The sequence below is a fragment of the Polyodon spathula genome, chromosome 10, assembly GCF_017654505.1.
Source record: "Polyodon spathula isolate WHYD16114869_AA chromosome 10, ASM1765450v1, whole genome shotgun sequence".
Classification (NCBI taxonomy): domain Eukaryota; kingdom Metazoa; phylum Chordata; class Actinopteri; order Acipenseriformes; family Polyodontidae; genus Polyodon; species Polyodon spathula.
This window is the reverse complement of record NC_054543.1, coordinates 31,042,288-31,057,486: the sequence shown is the minus strand read 5'-3', so window position 1 is coordinate 31,057,486 and position 15,199 is coordinate 31,042,288. Positions and strand designations below refer to the sequence as shown.

Genomic DNA, 15,199 nt, shown 5'->3' with positions numbered 1-15,199 from the left:
TAAGATTCAGCGTGGAGAAGCCAGATTCACAAAGATATGTTGAGCCAAACATGGTTAACATGATTTAAACTTGGCGTCCTGCGATAACGCTGACCCAGAATTCACAGGTATTGACACCTTTCAGTCTAGCTTTGAGTACCTCTGAAATGCGAAGCTCAGTCATTTCAATCTGGAGAGATCCCTCATCCAGACTGGAATGCAGTAGTTTTGCTTCTGCAGTCCACGGTCCATCTGGAGAAACTGAGAAAGGATGACTGAGAAATAGAAGCATTTCCCTAGAGAGTTTAAAGTCTTCAAAACGGCCTTGAAGTTTTCAGTTCGCTTTACCTTGAACTTACGCATGTCATCATCTGCAGTGGCTTTATTTTACTCAGTGTTCACAAAGATTAAGGAAGTTTATCATTTTTTCAGCATGCAAACAGTTGCTCTTGAAAGGTGACTACAGTCTCGTAGAGGTCACCAGCAGTTTGATCAGGGCCCTGAAGTTTAAGATTAAGTTTGTGATTTAACTGTGTAGTGATGTCACACAAGGAATACACTTTTGCCATTGCAGCTCCTCTCTAAAAGACTTGCCATCAGAAAAGTGTATGAAAGTTGACAACTGGGCAACATTGTTCATGTCACAGGACTCAGTTGCAACAGAAAAAAAAATCTGCCCTTTTCAGATCAGAAATTAAAGAAGAAAAACAGTCTTCATCAAGCACTTCCAGTTGTCCTACTGAGCTATTGTCAGACAAAAATATTTGTTTGACAAAGTCTGTAATTGCTTTTCTAGTTTTCTCATCATTACTGAGCACTTCATGCAGCGTTTCTACTGCACAAGCCTTAACTAGGTCTGATTCAGTGAAGGACTTTTTGCATGCTACCTGGAGGGATGCTGCGTTTGCGTTTTCCTGATGAGACACAGTTCGGCTGATCATAAGTTTGGAACGCCGGTATGACGAAAGTAAACTTTATTTTTTCTTGACGGATTGGAGATTTCAAAGGAAAGGTACCATATAAAATGACCGTGTTTTGTCTCAAATGTTCGCAATTTTGCAGACTGCAACTGTTTGCATGCATATTAAGCAGGCTGGCTTTGCATTGTCGTGGTCTGGCAAAATTAAACAGTCTTCTGTCCACTCGGAATTAAACTGCTGATTTTCATTGTCTACTTTACACCTTTTTGAAAGCCATTTCTTGAAAGGTAAGTTTTATTTTGCTTAACTGCTGTTTGAATTAACTGCTCTGCAACCGTATTATTCTCTCACTTTCCTCAACTAGCTGTACCAACCGCGCAGCACTCTACTTTCACTCTCACTCTCACTGTCCTCTGTTCTCACATAATGTTAAAGATGGCACTTTTTTCATCTTCTAAATAAACTTGATATTTGAACAGTGCGTACTCCAGTAAGCTACTTATGCGATCATGAGGCGGGCCAGCAATCAAAGCGTTGCGGGCATGATATGGCCCCCATGCTGCCCAATGGGGACCCTTACTGTGTGCCCATATACATGGCCATCCTTTTCATTCCCTCGCTTTTGAGATCACCTGCAAAGGTTCCCTGTGATAATTGTGGTGTGGAATATTGTTTGAGTTAAATCTGAATTGGATTACAGTCCACCAGAGGTGAAAGGCTGTTACATTCCAGTGTCACCCCACTCCCCCACTTCCCCCAGGCTGTCTGAAACCTATCTCTGTGAAGGACTCCCTATGTGGAATTACAGAGTGGCACAAACACAGACAGCCCCGTTGTCTAGCAAGCAGAAATAAATTATTTATAACGTTACCTGAGAGAACAGTCTCTCTTTCCGCTTAATCTTTCAGTGTCAAATCATTTTCAGCCCACAGTCTACTGAACCTGCATAATTCATGGGCTCCTGGCAGCTCGAAGAGACTCGCCGGGCTTGGGTTACCCATGGCAAGAGGAGGCCAGGGCTAAGTTACTGAAAGCCAAAAGGATTTATTCACAGTAACCTTGTGCTGAACAGTAGAAAACAAGCAAACTCGTTTGGCTCACAATCTAGTAAAGCCAGTGAACTTTGTCTTCCACTTTCCAGGTGGTGAAGAAATTGTTCAGATCTGTAAATATTAAACTTTATCAGTGTGTTTAGTGGTTTGAAACAACCCTAAATACCTTATGCCACATTTAGTTTATGAAAGGATAAGAGCATCTGCAGAGGATCTTTTCTTGATAGAGAAGAGAGGAGTGCAGTACAGATGCTTCGATTTTGTGGGCGTTTGCATTCAGAACATTTATTTTACTTTTTTTGCTACAGCAAATTGAAAGATTCCATTTAAATGTACCATTCTTAGTTTGTTATTGAACAAACATTTCAACAAAACTCATTGTTAGGACAGAATAGGTTGGCAAAGGCTTCCTGATAAAATATCTGTAATTGTCTAACTAAACTGAACTAAAAACCTTATCTTAGGTCACCTTATCCTTGATGTCATACAATGTGAACAACCTGATTGTGACGAGTTGTGTTGTGTCTTCCTGTAGGTTTTTCCTGGCAGTACAGAAGCAGGACTGTGCTTTGAGCCTGCTGAGCGGGCCCACTCCCCCATCCTCTACCTCTCTCGCTGTAGCCCATGCCCATGCACACCCACAGCACCATGGGCAGCCCTCCAGAGGTGCTGAATTGGTCCTCTTCTCCCAACCTCATTGTGAACATGATGAAGGAAGAGCTACTGCTGAGTGCCAGGGATGCTACCAGCAAGAGCCCTTTACCCCCCCTCCTCTCCCCACCGGAGATCATCGAGAACCTTGTCCCCTCGCAGCAGCTGCAGCAGGACCACCCAGAGGAAGTGCTGGCACTGGGGAGCAGCCCCCCCATGACGGCCCTGATCAGTGTGAGCGAGGATTGCTCGCGGGAGCAGCGTCACTTTGACAACAGCGTGCTGCAGCTGCAGGAGAACGAGGAACCTGAGCGCCCTGTCAGCCCCCCGCCTGGGCACACCTGCGGAGGGAGTGGGGGCGAGGGTGGGCACGGCAACAGCCACACCGGCTGCAGCGGAACACGAACTCACGAGGAGTTCAAGATGCACTTCCACCGGTCAGGCAGCGGCAGCAGCGGCTTCCTGGAGGGGCTCTTCGGCTGCCTGCGTCCGGTCTGGAATATCATTGGGAAAGCCTACTCCACAGACTATAAGCTGCAGCAGCAAGGTACACACATACACATTTGTTTTCTTGGCTTCTTTGTGTGTTGTAAGATCACAATGCACCATACCTACAAATACCAGGTAGTCGCTTTTGAAAAAGATATCGCATACAGTACATGAAAAAAGAAAGGTTCATAAATGAATATAAAGGCATTGTACGTTAAGTCTGACTGGGTGTTTTTGCCCCACAGATACGTGGGAGGTCCCTTTCGAGGAGATCTCAGAGCTGCAGTGGCTGGGGAGCGGCGCCCAGGGGGCAGTCTTCTTGGGCAAGCTCCACATGGAGGAGGTGGCCATCAAGAAGGTGCGGGAGCAGAAGGAGACTGACATCAAACACCTCAGGAAGCTCAAGCACCCCAACGTCATCGCCTTCAAGTACATAGCACCACCCCTTCCCCTGCACCCACCTGCAGTAATATTTACTAATATTAAACTGTCAATCCAAAATTATTATTATTATTATTATTGTCATCATCATTATTAATAACTTTTGGGGTATTTAGCCCCAGAGTTACCCTTCTCAGCACAAGGTGTGAAAGTTTACCTCTCCTGCACGTCCTTTCTTGTCAAGACCCTCTAAAAATCATCTCTTAGCAGTAATAAGCCTCATCTCAGAGCTGATTCTGTTTTGTCTTTTTATGGGTCATCATGTTCAATCATTCATCTCCAGGCTTTCCTTTGTAAGACCTTGTTTTGGCTGCTGTTAACCAGTGCGTTCCCGTTTGCAGGGGTGTCTGCACGCAGGCTCCGTGCTACTGCATCATCATGGAGTACTGTGCCCACGGGCAGCTATATGAGGTGCTGCGGTCAGGGAGAAAGGTCGCCCCCCGGCTACTGGTCGACTGGTCTACAGGAATAGCCAGCGGCATGAACTACCTGCACCTCCACAAGATCATACACAGGGACCTCAAATCACCAAAGTAAGTCCTGACACGCTTGAAAACCTGCACACACATTGCCTTGTAGCATGGTGCCCTCTTGAAACTTTTGAGCCCCCCCCCCCCCAATGGCCAGCACAATGGAGTAATCTTCCTCCTCTTATTAGTGAAGGCTGATGGAACTAAAGGGGGTGGAAATGTGTTCTTGCTACTGTTCCATTGAGAAGGTATACACAAATATAGAAAGGGTACAGCCTGTGAAAACCACATTTAGGATAAACACAGGAGTAAAGAGCTTTACTCCTGTGTCCAAAGCTGTCTGTTGGCCCTTCAAACACCTATGTTCTAAGTTGTAACTTTACTGGAGTGTTTTTTTTTCCTTTAATAGCAAATTGAAGAAAAACATACTTTTAAGGGAAATCAGCTTCCCAATGCTTATTTGTAGCATATCTATACATCTCAATAGTTCCCATTTATCTCATGGAATCGGACCCACCAGTGTTTCGAGCCAGTGCCCTAAACTGCTTGACTGTCTGTTGTTACACTTGAGCCAGGTTCATTATTCATAAATTCCACAACGGTTCCACATTACGAATCTGACTGATTCAGGATGAGAATAATGCATAGTGCTGTACAATCAGCTTCTTTTATTGATTTGGCTTTTTACTTTGTTTGTTTTTAACCCCAGACACTTGCTTTTATTAAAAATATTAGGAATTTCTTCAAGCTCTTTTTTTTTTCCTAAACAAAAGTTATTTGGATCGACAAGAGTTGTGTTGAAATCTGAGCAGCTTACATGTAGTCTAGGCAGGTGCAGATGTCCAGCATTCTGCCAGGAAAGCATTGCATGGGTTTGGCTCATCAGGGCAGCTGTCTGTCTGTAGCCAGCTTTGTGCAGCTTTGCACAAGGGTATGGGTGTGAGTTTATTTTTGAAAACGAAGGGGCTTGTGGACAAAAACTGGAGAGGGGGCATGGGGCAGAGCTGGCTTTCATGCAGCAGACTAGAATAAAATGAAAGCTACCACTTTTTTTATGAATATCACTATGGCATGGGAATCTGTAAACATTGGATTTACCGATTGAATTTTATGGCTTTGAAGAAAGACAGGAGCATTTCTCCTACCTATCATAGCGACAGCATCTGCTGTACAATAAAAGGGTTCATCCTGGTGCAGGCTGCTATCCCAGAGGCTACACTGGCAGGCAGGAGTGGGATGTGTGGGAGTCAGCAGCTGCTCCACTTTGAACTACCACTTTATCTTATGTTGAGTTGGGACATTCTTTGCCTAGCCCTGTAGAAACAGAGGTCTTAGTCTTGTAGAAAACAGTTTTAAAAAAAAATAATGAAAATGATTATGTGATTGAAATTATGGATGGATTACATGTATATTTTAAATGCACTTAAAATTATACAAATAACAATAATCTCCCAACAGGCACTGTTGCTACAGATCTTGACAGGTCCTGTGATGATCACTGAGTATATTTTAAAGCAAATACATCAATATGCTGGATATAAAATGCAGTTTATGTAAATATACCTTTGAGGTCAAACGAATACTGCCTTCAGTTATAAACATACACTTGATTTGGTTTCTTACTTTTTAACCTAATCTTGGATTTTCTTACCTATGACATTAGGGAATATAAATAGTAATTCTAAAAAGTATTTTTTAAAGTCTATATAACAGTGTGTTAATTTCCTTGAAAATGTGTGTAAGTTGCTAATAAGTTCTGTTTTGGTTTTACATCTGATTGTTTGGATGTAAATATGCACCAAGACAAAGAATTTTGCAATTATTGCATCATTTTCATTTTTTTCTTGATTTCAGTGTATTAGTCACACATTACGATGGTGTTAAAATATCTGATTTCGGGACCTCTAAGGAGCTGAGTGACAAGAGCACAAAGATGTCCTTTGCAGGGACTGTGGCGTGGATGGCACCAGAGGTGATCCGCAACGAGCCGGTGTCTGAGAAGGTGGACATTTGGTAAGTCAGATTACAGTATGTGAGGACCGACACACATTCCCCCAGCCTCTAACAACAATCAGTGTAATTAAATACGTAAGGTCTGTATGTTGTGTATTTACAGGGAGGGGCAGAAGTCTATGGCCTGTAGATTAATTACTTTTGAGACTGTTATTGAAACATAAGTAATTGGTGCAGTCTTGATTACAAAAGCAGCTGCCAACCTATCGGCCATCTGTTGCTGTCAGATTTGCTGCCTTGCGCATCATAACTGAAACAGACTAACATGGGGGAAAGCAGCTTTTATATATGACTGAATAAATATCAGGGATTTCTTTTGCGTAAGACGTGAATGTGACAGCCCATTTATACAAGTGACCCCCATCCCCTAATAAATACAAAAAATGACAATATAGCTTTACGTCGATTTACAAACAAATGTGTATTTGAACCCCGTACAACTGTGCTTTATACATTTCTCAGCAGTTACAGCTTTCCACACCAGAACCCAGATTCCCTTTATTACACATGTTGATAGGATTAGACATTCTAATTCCTTCTGCATTCATTACAGCGCACTGTAGCATACTTGTATAATCAAGCTTTTATTTGACCCAGGATAAGAAGTGGAAATTCTTGTAAATTCTTAATCGCTGTCCAAGCAAACAGCAGCTATTAAATGTGTCACCTCTGATTCGGCTGTGTGCATGCACATCTTACAGAACCTAGTCAACGAAAATGCATTCAGATTTTTTGTTTGTAATGTTTGCTGATCATTTCTCCTTTCGCTCCCCGCATGTCTATTTCCAGGTCATTTGGAGTTGTACTCTGGGAGTTACTAACCGGTGAGATCCCCTATAAAGACGTGGATTCCTCTGCTATCATCTGGGGAGTTGGCAGTAACAGCTTGCATCTCCCAGTACCCTCCACCTGTCCCGACGGCTTCAAGATTTTAATGAAGCAAACCTGGTGAGAAGCGCTGTATATTAGTCTGATACTTTGTATTACTTTTTAATCTTTTTTTGTTGAAGTCTTGAACGCAATTCAAACAGTCTCCCACAATGGGGATGCATTATAGGCCGCCGCTCATCTGCATGTTTATCCAGTTGAGATCAAACCTGTTTGGGACATTTCTAAGCAATCTAGAGTCATGCATTTCCTTTTTCATCGTACTGATGGCTCTAACTTTGTACTTCAGTTGTGGTTGGGGATGCATGTGACTGTTATGTTTTTTTGTTGGTCAGAATTCTTGTTTGCTGTTTTTGTGGCTAATGTACCACGTGCTTCTGCTTGGTCTAGTGGATATAGTGATACTGCTTCCTAAAAGTGTGCCTGTGTTTTGTAGGCAGGGTAAGCCCCGGAACAGGCCCTCCTTCAGGCAGATCCTCCTCTACCTGGAAATTGCCTCTGCTGATGTGCTCGGCACCCCTCAGGAGACCTACTTCAAATCCCAGGTGAGTCCCAGCATGGTAAAACTGAGCAAAGGCAGTGTGTAGTGTTATTGTGTTGTCCACTGTCCCCCTTGTTTTTTGTAATATGTCTTCTATTATTTTAAACCTTTAGAGATATGTTTTGAGACTAGTATCACCCATCATTAGTACATCATTAGAAAAAAGTATGGAATAGTGAGCAGATGGATTAATTGCCAGTGATGGAAGTTCCTAATCTGTAGCGATGTGTATCACAATAATAAGTCTGGGTTGCACTGCAGTTCCATCAGTGGCCTTACTGTGTATTGTTTGATCTTGCAGTCAGAATGGAGAGGAGAAGTAAAGAAACACTTTGAAAAGATCAAAAGCGAAGGCACCTGTATCCACCGGTTAGATGAAGAGCTGATTCGTCGCAGGCGAGATGAACTCAGGTGTGTAACTGATTTGTTCTTAAGTGCTTGGTAAAGTATGTGGGGACCCCTAGTGACTGTGTTATGCTAGTTGATTATTTAGCTCACCTGTTTTTTTAAACCAGTTGGTCCCAAATGTTAAATACCTGGATCACAAAGAAAACAGGCTTTAAAAAACATAATAAGGTGGTGCAATTTGTGCTCATTCATAAATGTTGTTCTTGGTCCCAATGTGTTGAATTTCTGCTGGCTCCCTAACAGACACGCTCTGGATATTCGCGAGCACTACGAGAAGAAGCTGGAGAGGGCCAACAACCTCTACATGGAGCTGAGCGCCATCATGCTGCAGCTGGAGGTCCGGGAGAAGGAACTTATGAAGTAAGTCCTTTAGGAAAAGATCACCAGGGATTAGTCCATTGGGCCTGTATAATAAGACTATGTAACACAATTTTTGTTCCTGGGTAGTAAGTGTTATTTCCTAATTGCTTATGCCTCAAAAGTATAGAAAATGGCTGTTATTCCCCACAAACTTTGCTTTTGTGACCAGGACATTGATATTTCAAAATATCACTATTTCCAGTGGGAAAATGGGCAAATATGTGTCTTTTCGTTCACATAAAGTCAGAAAAGAACAACATATGAATCCAAATTAACATGTATTTATACTAAAGTAATACAAAAATGACTACAAAAGATTTAAAAGTGAGTAGTTTTTCGAGATTTACGATTATACTGTAAATACAGTATAATCGTAAATCTCGAAAAACTACTCACTTCTAAATCTTTTGTAGTTATTTTTGTATTACTTTAGTATAAATACATGTTAATTTTAACTTTTGACGCATAAGCAATTAGGAAATAACACTTACTACCCAAGAACAAAAAAAAATAAATAATTTGTTACATGGTGTAGTAATAATAATAATCACTACCAGAGACTCCTGCTTCACTGTGTGTTTTCCCCAATAGGAGGGAGCAGGCTGTGGAGAAGAAGTACCCCGGTACATACAAGCGACACCTGGTGAGACCCATCGTGAGGCCCAACGCCATGGAGAAACTCATCAGGAAGAAAGGCAGCATATCACACAAAGCGGGAATGCAGGCCAAGAGGTGAGCAGCCACGCTCATGCCCGCACTATTGTTCAGTTTTAGAAATGTTCTATTTATTGTTGGCCAATAATGCAATGGTGACCTCTTTCTCCCTTTTACCCTCTTCTCATTCCAGGCCAGACCTGCTGCGGTCAGATGGGATCCCCAGCATGGAGGTGTTGCCTTCCCATTCGCCGCTCTCAGGGAGCCCCAAAGTATCCACCCCACCGGGCAAAGCGAGGTACCGCAGCAAACCGCGCCACCGCCGGGGCAACAGCAAGGGCAGCCACAGCGAGTTCACCGGCATCCTGATGAGTGTGCCGGCCGCTCCAGAGGAGCAGCAGCACCTCGCCCACAACCACCACTTCCACCATCCCCAACCCCCTGACAGCCACCTCCGCAGGGAGGACGCTGTGGCCAACTGCGCCAACAACCTGCGCTACTTCGGCCCGGCCGTCGCCCTGCGGAGCCCCCACACTGACCACCTCCAGCGGAGACTGTCCGGCTCCAGCCCCGATCTCCTCTCGACCACCGTGGAGGCTGACTCCCGCCAGAGAGCAGCTTCTGAGAGCACCAGCCAGAGCTCCCTGTGTCCCTGCTGCCAGACTCACCCCTATCCCGGCTGTCTGCGCTGCCAAGAGATGGCTGTGATTACCACAATGCCAGCTGACAGACTGGCTGACGCCAACGGCCCTGCTCACAGCCAGCCTGAGCGCCCTGCCTGCTGCCTGCTCGATTCCTGTGAGATTCCCAAGCAGTCGGAGCACTTCGCAGCAGCTTCTGAGGACAGAGAGCTGACCGGCAGTTTCCAGCAGGGAGCCGCTCCCGGAGCCACCCCCCAGCACCTCACCCCGCAGGGCCTACGTCGAAAGCTGCGACCCCTTCGAAAGGTAAAGCAAAAGCAAAGCAAAACAAAACGGAACACCCTGTACTGAAAACAGGCAAACCAGTGCCTTTTTTTGTACGGAATAAAACATTTTGTAAATGTAGCATGAAGCATCCCAGCCCAGTACAAAAGTATAACTGCTCTAGCCTGGAAAAATTACTTGTTTCTTGTAAGCGTTATAATATTTTGTTTTCCCTTTTTAGTCGCTTCTAAATTGGGTTCAAAATGTGCTTGTTGTCCTATTTTATGTTTTCTTTTTCTAGAATTCATTTGTGTATTGTAGCTGGATGCTATTTTCCAACAGGATGTTGTTGTGAATGAGCTGTTGCACCTCAATATGATCCCTTCTTGTGTTTAGAATGGAGACTACTCGTCCGAAGAGGAGGAAGGAGAAGTGGACAGCGAAGTGGAGTTTCCACGCAGACAGAGGTGAGAGTCGGACCTTGTTACCATCACACATACATACTTGATAAGTCCCATTCAGTTTCATGCCGAGAAAAAAGGATTTGAAGCTTCTGAGGAGTTGTTATTCTTTGTCAGGGTAAGAAACCAACACTAGTTCTTCATCCAGACCTATGTTTTGTTTAGGTATATTTTAGCAATCAGAACTTACCACACTTATCACAGCATAAATAGGTCTCATATGAGTCTGTAGGTTTGTGTAACAGTTGTTCATGCAGCTGTAGGGGAGGAACAATTTGTTTACCAGGGTACTTATTTGACAGTAGTTCTGAACACAAGGACTGGGTGCAGGGCTAGTGAGTTTTGAAACCTGCATAAATATTTTCAGCTTTTTGAGCTGAAAAGATGGTGCTTAAGGAAAAGGAACAGCAGTTGTGTGCAAACCTAGTGCCCCCCTATGCTGTTTCACTACTTCTGCGAGACTCCTGTATGATCCATGCATTACATTTTTCCATTAAAGGGGATGTGAATACAAGCTGCGTGCCTTGTTCAAAAGTAACCGCCTCTGTTCCCTTGCAGGCCTCACCGCTGCATGAGCAGCTTCCAGTCCTGTTCCACCTTCAGCTCTGAGAACCTGTCGGTGTCGGACGGGGAGGAGGGCAACACCAGCGATCACTCGCACAGCGGGCCCCTGGACGGGTTCGGTAACAGCCAGGAGGAGCAGCTGGATGAGCGGCTGGACGAGCTGCTCTCACAAACCCCTGAGATCCCCATTGACATCTCTACGCAGTCTGACGGGCTGTCCGACAAGGAGTGCGCCGTGCGCAGGGTCAAGACTCGGATCTCCTTCGGCAAGCTCTGTGCCAATGAACACAGCTACGAGGTCAGTGCGTTGCTTTGTTCGCTTTACCTCCTGCACAGTGTTGTGGGCGGCAAATGACTAATTGATTTTATTGATTGATAGATTCCTATTAAAGGAGTGCTAGCCAAGGTTTCCTCTTACCATTTATTAGCTTTATTAATATTATTACTAGTGTGCCTTTTATTGTGCAAGAGCATCTTTTTGGTTCTTCACTTGTTTTAAGGCTAATTTGGAAAATGCAAATACGTCAGATATAGCGTTAAAACTGCTGCATCCTGGTACCTGTGCTGTAGGTCACGTGGTCTGATTGCAGCTAGACCATTGGAGTAGATATGAAACACAAATGTATTTAAGAGCTTGTTTAGCACATCTTTTAGTTTTATTGTTGCATGAAGTTTTTATGCTCACCCATTGTGTCAAGATATAAAAAGCAAATGCATACAATAACTGCAGTAAACTAGACTAGTCAGATTTACTTTTGCTGTAGGAAACGCTGGTGGTTAATAAAGCCCATTATTTCTCTGTTCCAGAACCCACTGCACTTCGCAGAGTCTGACTGTGACACCTCGGAAGCAGAGTTCTCCGATGTCACCATCCGCAATAACAAGCCTTGCAGCACCTCCACCTGGTGAGCAGGGGAGTCAGGCTGACCTGAGACTTCAGCTGAACAAAGATTGCTCAGCACCAAGGAACAAGAAAACAGGACTTTTGTAACAAAACTGCAATAACAGAAGAAAAAAGAAAACTGATCCAACCTTCTTCTACCAGCCCCCTTTCCCCTTCCCAAAACCGGTTCCAAACCTAAACATCGCTATCATTTCAATTACATATGGCAGGGATTACATAAATGATGAATAATGTAGCTAGTGTAACATTGATAATTTATTTTTGTTTGACATTTAAAAAAAAAAAAAAAAAAAAACACCACAAAAAAAATGTATTGTATAGCGTCGAATATTTTGAGGCAATTGAGAAAAACGGAAAGAAAAGCTGAATGAGTCTTATAGGTCATTATGCGAGGACCAGTGCGCATGACAGGGACCAGGTGAATGATTGATAGGTTTAATTTAGGGAACTGGATTTTAACAGTGGAATGCAGAACTGGTATTACTGCTGCTGCTTTGTTTTCTCTACAGAATCAAAAAAAAAAAACACTGATGAATTTTACACCTGAACTTAACTGCAAAATTCTTTATGGTGCAGACCTCTCCAGTATCATATGTGTGCAAATGCATTTTGTGTAATGCATAATCCTCAAGTAATCCTTTGGGATGGATCAAACTAAACCACCTGGAGAGTTGCCTTTTATTTCTTTTTTTTCTTTTTACGTTCTTTACTTTTATAGAAACCACTTGTCCCTTCCAAGTGCATACGACAAGAAAAGCAAAGCTTGAACACCAGCATGAAAAAGCATTTTTTTCACCAAGCATGTCCGCCCAGCCTGTGTTGTGAGACCACAGAGATGAGCATGAACTGTATCTCGGTAGGATGTTGCAAACAAGCCGACACACAAGCAGCATAAACCAGCAAAACTAATCAACCCCATACCAAGTAGCTGCTTAGACTTGGAATTCAGTTTGCCCTCTTTGTTCTAACTGCTGTATTGTTTTATTCATTATTTAAGTTCATGAACAAGAACCAAACCAGTGTTGAATTATTTTACTGAAGGAAATTCCAGTTTCTTCAAAGCAGCTCTTTAAAGACTGGACCCTTGTAGTCTCTGGGTTAATCAGTGTGGAGACAGCGAGTCCAGCAGCATATGGGTTTTGTTTTGTGTTGTTTTTATAAAGTGAGTTCAGTACAAGTCCTGGATAGTTGGTTACAAGATGCAGCATCCCTTTATATGTGCTCCTCAGCTGAAATCCCTCATCGTCCACTATCCTTGATGGTGTAATTATTATTATTATTATTATTATTATTATTATTATTATTATTATTATTATTATTTATTATTTATATACAAATATATGGGGGTTACAAAAATAATAAATTAAAAAACGGACTACAAAGTGAATTTCCTGATTTAGTTAACTTTACGTCTTGATAAGTGACACGGACAGAGTTTTAAAACCAATTATTATTATTATTATAATTATTATTTATTATTATTATTATTATATACCGATCTGTGTGTGCGTGTATGGTATATATGTGACGACACGTTTTCAGAATCTGAACAACGTAAAAAAGACGACACTACGTGCATATGAAAGTCAAGGTTGTTATAATAGTAGAAAACACTAGTGGAGGCTTTGAGTAAATTGTTGATGCTCATAATGCATCAGAGTAGAAAAATGCAACATGTCTAAGACTTTTGCACAGCAGTGTGAAAAAATATATATATATATATATATATATATATATATATATATATATACACACACACACACACACACACACACAGGCTCCCCATAAAACTTAAAAAAGTCTTTTTTTGATGGACAAAAAGCATTTCAGGCCAGCATAGCAATTTATTAAGTTATAAGTATTTAATCATTTACAAATGTATATTGTTCGGGGAAGAATGTCACATAGTAGCAGTGTAGACATTTAGAAAACCTGGAAAATACTAACTGGACAATTCTAGCCTTCTAATCACACTATTATTGTTGATGTATATTTTAGGTAGCAGTGACAATAAGTATCCACTAGGTTGAGACAGATACTAGATAGATGTATTGTTTTTAACACATGCAAAAGAGCACTCTTGGTTGCTTTTTAAACAAGTGTGTTTTCAATGCACAGCATTTTTTACATACCAGAAAAGGGATACTGCATCTTTCTCATCTGTATGATTGGCTGTAATTCAACTCAGGTTTTGGAAATCGTGAGAGAACTCTCTCTCCCCCCACCCCCTGTTCATTAGGGAATGAAATCACAAACCTTCCACTCTGCACAACAGTTGGAATTCTGACCAGCTGTTCTAGACTGAATAGGGCTGTAAGCTGGAGACACTCCCAGGGCGGTCAACAGCAGGACCTTCACTCACCAGTCATTGCTGTTTGAGATGAAACGTTCTTCTAGAAATCCGAAATAGAAAATGATTCTTGCATGTGGCTGTGCAAACAGTCTAATTACAGGTTTGATTGCTAAATCGTTGCAAAATTTTTTGGGGAAAAAAACATTCTGATACCATTATAAAAACCATAAACCCTAGCTGAACCATTAGCAAAACACAGCATTACCAGCCATGGCAACATATTTTGCAAAGTGGTCTAGATACGGGAACATGACAGAGAAGTACCAGTGTTGGTTCATCCCATTAGCATGACCAAAAATATGCAACTGTTTACTGCTGTGGCACTATTGGCTTATAGTAGAATGTAGCTGCCCTTGCACTTATTTATTATTTTTGCTGGTGCTAGTCCCTTTAAAATAAAATATATACAGGGTTGCAGTCTGATTTAATCTGTTTATAACAGGACATGGACCTTGTAGCCAACACTGAACAGTGTCGACACACAAATGTAGCTTTTACTGTCCGATATGTGCAGTTAAGTTCATGGTAATAATGATGAGGATGATATTCTCCAAGTGAACAGCAGGGGGTGCTGTAACACCAATAACACATGTATCAGCACACTACAAGTCGCCCTTTAGAAAATTAAATTTGGTCAGAGAAAATTATTTCCACTGCTGTGGAGTGTGCATACTGTTCAGCACTTCAAAGTACAGTACTGTGCAGATGACATTTATATACATTTAGATACATGTTTAAGGAGATACAGTAGAACATGTATTCATGCCAACAATAAATCGGATGTATTCATTTATGAAGATGCGGGGTCCCAGTAATCCTCCACTTGCTAAATTGTGCCAGCTTCCCAGTGATGTTTTAATGCAGCTCAGTTATTTCCACCAAAACTGTTTTTCAGCCTAAAGTGAATTGCAGCCTTTCTCCTTTTGTTTACAATGTCTCAGAGGTATGTAGATTTAAAATCATAGACACTGTAAATTAGCACAATGTCTTAAAGTGAAGGAAGATGTCTTACTGACACAAAAGTCGTGTCAGTCCATGTGAATTATTCAGTTTTAATGTTTTAAATGAATTTAATTCAATTTTAATTTAATTGTTTGTGTTTTGTAGCTGGCCTACATCAAGATCATTTAAGTTATGGTAAAAATC

General features: G+C 42.1%; 1 protein-coding gene across 3 annotated transcripts in view; it reads left to right on the top strand.

Annotated features, from left to right (window-relative positions):
- Window positions 1–13,028, top strand: part of LOC121322227 (mitogen-activated protein kinase kinase kinase 13-like) — a 36,408-nt gene extending 23,380 nt beyond the window's left edge. For all 3 annotated transcript variants that reach the window (XM_041261883.1, XM_041261884.1, XM_041261882.1), the window contains exons 2-14: window positions 2,487–3,149; window positions 3,337–3,520; window positions 3,874–4,065; window positions 5,857–6,015; window positions 6,805–6,963; window positions 7,340–7,448; window positions 7,746–7,855; window positions 8,096–8,212; window positions 8,804–8,944; window positions 9,060–9,813; window positions 10,168–10,238; window positions 10,791–11,094; window positions 11,604–13,028. In XM_041261883.1, the coding sequence (XP_041117817.1) occupies window positions 2,576–3,149; window positions 3,337–3,520; window positions 3,874–4,065; window positions 5,857–6,015; window positions 6,805–6,963; window positions 7,340–7,448; window positions 7,746–7,855; window positions 8,096–8,212; window positions 8,804–8,944; window positions 9,060–9,813; window positions 10,168–10,238; window positions 10,791–11,094; window positions 11,604–11,705 (2,976 nt within the window). In that variant the 5' untranslated portion in view covers window positions 2,487–2,575 and the 3' untranslated portion in view covers window positions 11,706–13,028. The remainder of the gene's footprint in view (window positions 1–2,486; window positions 3,150–3,336; window positions 3,521–3,873; window positions 4,066–5,856; window positions 6,016–6,804; window positions 6,964–7,339; window positions 7,449–7,745; window positions 7,856–8,095; window positions 8,213–8,803; window positions 8,945–9,059; window positions 9,814–10,167; window positions 10,239–10,790; window positions 11,095–11,603) is intronic.
- The last annotated feature ends 2,171 nt before the right edge of the window (window positions 13,029–15,199 follow it).